At 40.9% G+C, this 8807-nt stretch overlaps 1 protein-coding gene across 1 annotated transcript; it reads right to left on the reverse strand.

The window, feature by feature from the left end:
* Window positions 1-1012: 1012 nt before the first annotated feature.
* Window positions 1013-8444, reverse strand: dhcr7 (7-dehydrocholesterol reductase). The gene is made up of 8 exons (XM_061068072.1): window positions 8356-8444; window positions 7564-7672; window positions 6130-6352; window positions 5902-5992; window positions 4768-4981; window positions 4398-4602; window positions 3063-3194; window positions 1013-2749 (listed from the first exon to the last, which is right to left on the reverse strand). The coding sequence occupies exons 2-8, from the start codon at window positions 7668-7670 to the stop codon at window positions 2285-2287; spliced, it is 1437 nt and encodes a 478-aa protein (XP_060924055.1). The 5' UTR covers window positions 7671-7672; window positions 8356-8444; the 3' UTR covers window positions 1013-2284.
* Between the last annotated feature and the right edge of the window lie 363 nt (window positions 8445-8807).

The raw sequence follows: 8807 nt of genomic DNA on the forward strand, positions 1-8807 counted from the left end.
GACTCAAAATATAATTAAATCTTTAATTCCTTTAATTTCAAATTGAATACTAAGTTAGTAATCTAAATACAAAATACTTGCCCTGCCTCATCCTCAGACCCTGAGGGAGCAGGCACGAAGGATTTCAGCCAGCGACACCACCAAGAGGCCTTCAACATCTCTGAAGGGGTATGACAGGAGAGGCTTTAGATACAGATACTGGGAGACGATGCTCCTCCAGCAGTACCTCTATGTGAAATTTCAAGAGATACTTTGGAAGAAGCTTCTATGTTCCATTGAGACCAAAATTGATATGAGGACGTGTTAAGGCTAAAAACAATAACCTCTTTGATGACACCACACATGTAGTATGGAGGCATTTTATGTATTTTTTGTTGTTTTATACATCTGAACAAGGAGTCACCAGTTACTTCAATTGTATTGGATTTGGCTGCAACACTGTTTACCCCTGAGATGCCAGAAGTGTTTTGTGGACTCAAACACTTCACCCCCCCCTCCACCAGCACAGTGGTGAGTAGATAATGAGGGCATTTTTGGGTGAACTATCCCTTTAAGCTTCCTTTTGGAATTAACCCGATGTTACAAATACATCTCACTATAGCTGACTGATCACAGGCATAGGCTCTGCCGCCCCCTTGTGTTAAACATAAAAAGCACACTGACAAATACAGTTGTATGAGGTGCTGTTAACTTTCAATGCTATTATACATGTATTATTGTGAGTGAGTCACCAAGACCCTCACATTCCCCAACATATACAGGATCATAGGGACACATTAATTCAATGATAATATTTTTCATCTGATGCAAATCATTTCAAATTCCAGATTCTGACCACTCCTGCAATGTTTCATTGAAATGTAGAATATCAGACAATGCTAGAGTGGTTGAGTTGAAATTTCAAGAAGTGCAAAAACACTTGTTATTCATAACAAAAATTTAATTTTTATTTGTTATTTCATCACTAAAGGAAAGGTGAGTAGTGAGGCAGTAAAACCAAACCTAACAGATGTGTTGTTGAGATATAAAATGCAGAGAGTTTATTAAAACAACACAGTATTTGGTCAGGTCATCAGATAGAACTGAAAGTGATGATCACTGCCAATAAATCCTTGTCCTGTCGATAACAACCTGATTCATTTGAACATGTTCTCTCAACCACAGCGAGAGAAACTCAACAAGACAAACAGATAACAGTTGATGAAGTTCAAGGTCTCAGACAACCTTTACACAAATATTAGATAACTTTTTTATGAGGCAGGTCCAGTCAGTGGAGCCAACAGTCCTTTGGTTCCTTTAGATCAGTAGAGGATAACAGCAACAATCAGCTTTTATTGGGATTAGTCATTTAATTATATTTAGCCAAACCAATGAAATATCTGTATCATAGCATACCTGAGTGCAAAGACACTTAATTCTCATTTTAGAAACTGGAACCAATCATGTTTGGTCATGTCTTGAGGAATGACTTTCAAACTGTAAAAAAAAGTATTACTTTTTCTTTTATTACCTTGACTTATAATTAATCAAGTTAACATATAACCAATATCAAGTTATATTATGGGAATGTCACAGTGTTGTACAGTCTACTACAGAAGTGGTTCTGTTGCTAGGAATGATTTTAGCTTAAACTGGTTCAAATTGCGCTTTGTCTTACAAAAAAATATTGTACAGCTTTTAAAAATGAGCTAAACTGTACTAGTTGTCATTGCATGAAGAAAACTACAGTGGCCGAGACATCTCACATAAGCAGATTAATGGAAAACACAGGTACGGATGCTTGGAGCACCGAAAAAAGGAAGAACACAAACATTTTTTATGAACTCTTCAGTGTGCTTCAAGCACTTGTCCCGGAACACCTCAGATAGACAACCACTACAATTTAAACTAACTCTGCTTGTTTCATAGTCAAAATCTGCAAACTCCCTTTCGCTGTGGTTTTGTTTTGGTTGTGTGGCTTCTGTAGTTGGGTTTAGGCTTTTTTATGTTTGTGTAATCCATTAATCGGTTCAGGTAAGACTTCCCAGCCACAGTAGAAAGCAGCAGAGTGGTTCATCAAACTGCCTTTACCAAGGCAGACAAATAAACTGTACTGTACCTCTATTTACGTACAGCGGTGTTGAGAATACATGAGAAATGTATCCAAATGACAGTATGTATGTTAAGTATAGGTGTTGTGAGTTCTTGAAATGAATAAAACACACACATACCTGTTTTTCTTGCCACCCCATTTCAATAGGTGTACATAATGTTCCCTAATCCCTCCCTCTCCCCCTCCTCCCCTCTAAAACACTCCAGGAATCAGCCGATAAGGCACAGCATCTGTGTAGCGTTTCCAGTCCTTGCTGTACTTGCTGCTGCAGCGGTGCTCGTCACGCACACAGCGGTGCACTAGCAGGATGGTCATGTAAACGATGTAGAAGTAGGGCAGAATGTGGCTAAAGCCACAGGCAGCACAGTAGGCCAGAGAGCCCATCAGGTCGCCTGTGTAGTTTAAGTGCCGGGCCCAACCCCAGAAGCCAGAGGTCATGAGCTTGCTGTGGTGAAGGCCACCGTCTGCAGAGTAGTACGAGCACTCAATGTATTTTGGCTTGCTCCCCCAGATGGAGCAGGCTCCCTCTGTGCGGCGGAACAGGTCCTTCTGGTGGTTGGTGGAGCGGAAGATGTAATACCCGACAAGGCCCAGGAGGAGGACAGCCAGGGCATGGGTGTTAGAAAGCTGGACTGGGTGGTATACCAGGTAGAGACCCTGGAGAGACAGAAACACATGTATTAACACTCATTATTGCTTACTTCATCTATAATGTGTGATGTAAACTACATAAATGTACATTTGTGTAGATGCTTAAATTTCAAGGCAAGGGTGGATACACAAGATTCCAGTTCGATTAAACTGTACATCCACACTAAAGTTTTGAATTGTGATTTCATCTGACACTTAAATAACCTGTTTATCTGATATCAGACAGGTATTTACACAAGATGCAGCTGAGAATCACTAAACATGTGACATCAGTGTTATTACTGTGTCTGTGTTAACAAATGTAGTGTATGGTTGTTACCTGCAGTGTGTAGAGGTATGGTAGCCACACACAGTCTCCCCAGCCCAGATACCATCCAAAGTGGTCATGGCAGATGTCAATGGTTTTCAGGTACCAAGCCTCGTTCCAGAAGAAGTCCAACACATAAATGGCCTACAAGAAAACACAGACAACACCATAATAAAGTTATCATGAACTGAGATAACATTACATTATAAACAACGGGTTAAATTACACATGATTAAGGTCAAAGACTCAAAGCCAAGATAAGAAGTTAAGATAAAGTTGAGCTCATGGAGTGTATGTAAAGAGGGACTTCAATCCAGCTCACTTCTACTCCATGCCTGCTCCATGTTGGGAGATGGGACATGGACCAAACTAAGAAGTCAAAGTACACATTAAGTTACTGTGAATTTAGGTTGTTCATGTTACACTAATCTATTTTCAAGTGGTTTTTTTTTTCTGATAAGTTTGGTTTTAATTAGTTATTTGATGCTCTAAAAACGGGGGGAGGGGGGGGGGTGGACAGACATTAAGATTGACAGCTGAGCCTTATTTGCAATTAGTTGAGCCTGTGTATGGGTGAGATCCCTGACACCACTAGCTTACTCCATGATCACCACTGTGCAGACTGGATTCAAATTACAACCAGCGCAACATGCCGGCTCCTGTGTCCCGGATTATTTTAGCTAAATTTTTGTACAATGGGAACAAGTGGAGACACGTCATCCATCATTATCTAAGTTCATCTTCAGTATCTTCCATGACAAAGCTTCCACAGGATTATTACACAAAAGTGGGTTAGACACCTTTATTCTAAATATAATTACTAAATATCGTCCTCACTTATCCTTACAGTTTTGTGGAAGCTGGTGAGAGGAGAACTCAGGCAGCAGCTAATGTCTTATTAATGTAGATGTGATGCATCAAGGAGACCAGAAGGTGGAACACTATACAAACGCTAACAGAGTAACATGAGCCATTGTCAACCCCCAAGTCTTAAGATGTCTCCCACAGCATCCCCGTATATGTCCCTCTCATTGCATCACCCAGTATAAACGCACATCCATGAATGGCTAGAATTGCTGTCACTCTCTATGTTACATGTAGGTGTTCTCATCTTTTTGGATAGTTAGCCTAAGGTATGCATTCCTGATCACGTTAAATTTGGGAGAGTTGAAGTTGATGCCTCTCTGTGTGGGTCATCTGAATTAGATATGAAAGTCAATGAACGTAGACACTACAATTTACTGTTAGTTGGTCCTTCTATCTATAACCTGACCTTAGGTTCTGTTTGGAGAGAAGGGAGTGTGTCTGGAATTAGACAGGATGGACAAAAAAATCCTCAGAACTTACCTGCAGTACATTGACCAGAATCATAGAGTTGGTGACTTGGCCGTACAGCTCTTGCTGCTTGGCCATGTAGGACAGATTGATGAGGGTCCAGGCTATAATGCCGGGTCGGCCATTGAAGAACAGCTTGAAGTCAAACCACTTGCCAACGCGAGGGTTGAACTCGATGCCCATCATGTAATTGTAGAATACGTTCCCTGTGAACTTGCTGTCAAAGTACAAAAGAAACAGGGAGGAAGACAAGTGGAATAAGTTATGTATCAATGCAAACTAGTTTAACTTAAGGATTTTATAAAGTATTGAGAAGACATAGATTTGAATTTGACTGTTGTGAGTGCTGGAGTCATCTTGCCCTATCAGCATCAACACTCACCAGTCCTGAGAGTTGGTGGGGAAGAAGTGGGCCTTTAGGAAAGCAAAGGTCGAAACAGCATAGCCTAGTATGTTGGCACACCACATCAGAGGGATCCAGTTGTCGAAGATGATGGTGGGAGAAAACCAATGGAGATAGTGGGCATTGGCAATCCACAGGACATGAGTGATCAGCCAGCACTGCAGCCCATTGATCTCATACTTGTTGATCAGGCCTAGGAAGCAACACAGGAAGGTGGATTTTTAGAGGTATTAGCTATAGACTGCTACTATAATGAATTTCAATCATGTTTTTTTAATTAAGAATTGTTTTATGACAACAATATTTGATCAGATGCTCCATAGCACTAAATCAGATGGCTTTAATACTTTATGTCTTGTTTATCATCCTCTCATCTTGAGCTGCAAAATTTCTAAAGGTCGAAACAGTCATATTGTGATTACCCTGGACAATATTTTGATTTGATAAATAATAAGCAACTGGTATTTTCAGTACGAGTGAAAAATCATCTTTTTAAACATATATTTTTTGAGCATAGTAACTTATAACCTGATGTGATCTACTGCTCTAGAGACAGCAGATACTGTAAAGACTCTAATATAACTTAGCACAGACACTTGTGCCCTCATTCATTACAACAGATATTAATTTTTAATGGAGACAGTGTTGTATTGTGGGTTATATATAGCGAATTTATGTATAGCGAATTAATGTATTTTTAAGCCTGTCTATAGTGAGTCTGCCAGAGTTTGCCTTTAAAGAGTTTGTTTGATCCAGTTACACCTGCAGTCACTGAATGCTGCTGTCACGTGACAGAAGAAATCAATCAAGAGGCGTGAAAAGGAGTTCTTGGCGTCTCCTGACGTCTTAACTGCAGAAATGAGCCGGACTGCAGAAAATTTGTCAAACCACGTCTGTCACAAATTATGAGCGCAGAAAAAGCTGAAATCATATATCTCTATATTTGTAAAGAATGTCTGTTCATAACAGTGCCGAGCTGATTCAGGATATTTGTAAACAGTCTTTAACATGGCAAGTGAGGTTTTTATCCCTGACAGACGTATGGACTCTCCAAGCTCCCTCCAGTTAAAACACATGTTGGACTGATTAGCATGGTTTATGTGTGTTTATTACCAGCAGGAGTTCGTGCTCCATCCTGCACTCCACCAACGAAGCCAGGAATAAACTTATGGACAACATCGGGAATACACATGTACAGGAACAACTGTTGGACAAACAGAACTTGTTTTAGCTGATTTGAAATTTCTGCATTTTGGTTACAGCAAGGTTGACTCTGCGTCTTTTCACTGCCATGCATTGACTATTTATTCCTCCTACTTTGAGCTCACTCCTGTCTCTTACCTGGAAGGCCACCCAGATTGCATATATCTTGGCAGCTGTCCAGCTGAAGGAGGGTGCGTTGGCCCACATGGAGAGCAAGGTAGTGTCTTTATGGTACAGATCAACCAGAGGCTGGCTGATGGAGCACTGGTACTGATCACACGCCATCACAAAGTAGAAGACAATGAAGGGGGCAAAGCAAAGGAGGCAGATCACGGCAATCAGTGAAAACCAGTCCACCTCCCTGAGGACGAGTCACAGAACAACAAACAAATACAGTATAAAGACAATGTACTGAACAAATGAGTGAAACATTTCAGTTTGAATCCATCACACAAATACACATCTGTAAGACACGTCTGACCTGTTTGACTGTCATAGCAAGAAAAGCACGAGAATATTACAAATAACATTTAACTACCAGCATGCTGCGCAATATAGTCCTGAGATAATGTAAGTACAGCTCTGTTGCCAAAATACAAAATAACCAGCTTTAAGTGAAAACGCTATTCAGTAATAGACGGAGATACAGCACACTTCTATGCTTTTTGAATTGTAAACTGCTCTTTGATGAAGTACATTAATATTGGTTTTAAAATCCCATTTATTATCACATATATTAAAAAATCTTAACTTTGTTCATAACACCATTTTAAGCCATCTTGGATTGTTTGAAGCTAACGTAGAGTCAACAGATTGGAATGTCTCGATTTCATGACAATCATATATATTTTTGAAAGGTTTACAAGCTCCAATCAAAGGTGGAGGTGTAGTTTTAAGTTGGTTCATACGGCTCAAGACCACTGTGCTCCTCAGACAGGTTTTAGCTCTGGCTGTCTAAACACCAGCCGACTGTGTGGTTCAAACCACTTGGTAGTGGTGTTAGACATCAGGAAACCTAGTTAACATAGGTAAGTTACAATTTCAGTTACAATTTCAACTGCAAAGACAGGCATTTAGTTAAAAGTAAGAGAGATTAAGAAATGAAGAATATTTATAATAAAAATTCTGTACCGGTACTTTTTTTGCCCATTATTACAAAATCATGATCATTCTGATTGCCATCAACATCTCAGTTGCTGTAATCATAATATGAACTTTGCATACAGTTTCATTAGCGTTCTACCTTTAAGCTCATATCTTGCCTGTCATACCCATACAGATATGTATAGCAGCATGTACTGTATTTTTTTTATGTCAGTGTTTGTCGGTCAGTCCTACATAAATCAACAAGTACAGAATGAGTCTTCTGAAGGTTTGTGCAGATGTTCAGGTTCCTCTCATTTTCACATATCCTGTGGAAATTCCTCAACATTTATTTGAGTTTGGCACAAATCTTTAGGGTATTCATGAATCCTCGATGAGGAATCCCGATGAGTGTGTGACGCTTTATTCTTTGTGTGAACCGCTTTGGCTGAAACCAGCCTTATAGCAGCCTGTGTCATATCAACTCACCATGCTCTCCCCCACTGTGCTGGCTGCTCCTTGCCTTCAGATGTTTTCCCATCGGCACTGGGCTGAGCTCGCCTCCTGGTGGCCTCCATACCCACTGCACCGTTCATCTCTGGTGAAGGACAAAGTTATCAGGGTGAGTCAGTTATGCAGTGACACACTGCACTTTGTACACTTGTCCTGTTAAAACAGTGCAGCGTTCACCAACAATAGTGTACCAGCAACATGTAATGGCCAAACTAAGGAGAAAATAGACGTTATCTCCACCTTCTTTCACAGTCAGTGAACTCTTGGAACTCTTTGTTCTCTTCGTCTGCATATCGTGAATATGTGAAGACTCTCAAGTCCTGTTCAGTATTTGCTGTTTGAAGAAATACAAGCCCGTCCAGTTGCCTGTGTACACTTGTACATCTCCTCAGGGTTGTCTGAACGTGCAGACCCTATTCTTCTGCAGCCACATCAGCCTGATCCATCCACCCACATCCGCCTCTTGCCCAACATGTCCATTTGCAGCCTGGTTGTTTTTTCCAGCAGCAGATATAACAAGAGGAGAGTGGAGGAGGCGGAGGGAGCAATCCGTTGAGCTTCAGTAAAATAAATATGTGAACGTTCAACAGCGTGACTTTTGGCACCGTTTCACCTACTAAATATCCGTGAACTAACCACCAGAAACAGATCGAGCGACACCTATGTTTGCTGCAACATAACAGTGTCTCCACATATGATACACATACTAATAATACGTTGTACGACATGTTGTATGTGCAGTATGATGATGTGTGTGTGTGTACTCACCTGTGAAGTCACACACTCGCAGTGGAACAAGCGGCTCGTCTCTTCAGGTGCAGCGGTGTGGATCAACCCCATCACATAACTGCAGCGTGCACGCTCCGCCCATAACGCCATCATGTATTAGACTACAGCCAATAGCGTGCCGGCAGAGGAGGGCCTGGGCAGCGATCCCCGGCCTCTGATTGGCTGCGTCTGCCTGGAGCCACCTCACAAGGTTGCATTATGGATTGAGTGACAGGGAACGTTATGAAAGTCCCCACCACCGTTAAAGACAAATGAAATCACCATCCTCCTGAGCACATTACAACAGATGTGTGTTTGTGGAGTGAACATCTCTGCACAATCTTTTGAAATGGTGCTCAAATATCATTCAATTAAAGAAAATCATTTGAAGAGAAAATAATGAAACAGTTTCAACTTATTGAGTCATATAAATGGTATGATGCCTATAAATG

This window comes from Limanda limanda, chromosome 3 (genome assembly GCF_963576545.1).
Source record: "Limanda limanda chromosome 3, fLimLim1.1, whole genome shotgun sequence".
Lineage (NCBI taxonomy): Eukaryota > Metazoa > Chordata > Actinopteri > Pleuronectiformes > Pleuronectidae > Limanda > Limanda limanda.

Coding starts and splice junctions, on each gene's coding strand:
- dhcr7 (XM_061068072.1), bottom strand. CDS start 7,670: ATGAACGGTGCAGTGGGTATGGAGGCCACCAGGAGGCGAGCTCAGCCC. Junction 3,195..4,397: donor TTCTGGTCAATGTACTGCAG/GTAAGTTCTGAG, acceptor GTTTTCTTGTAG/GCCATTTATGTGTTGGACTT. Junction 2,750..3,062: donor CATACCTCTACACACTGCAG/GTAACAACCATA, acceptor CTGTCTCTCCAG/GGTCTCTACCTGGTATACCA.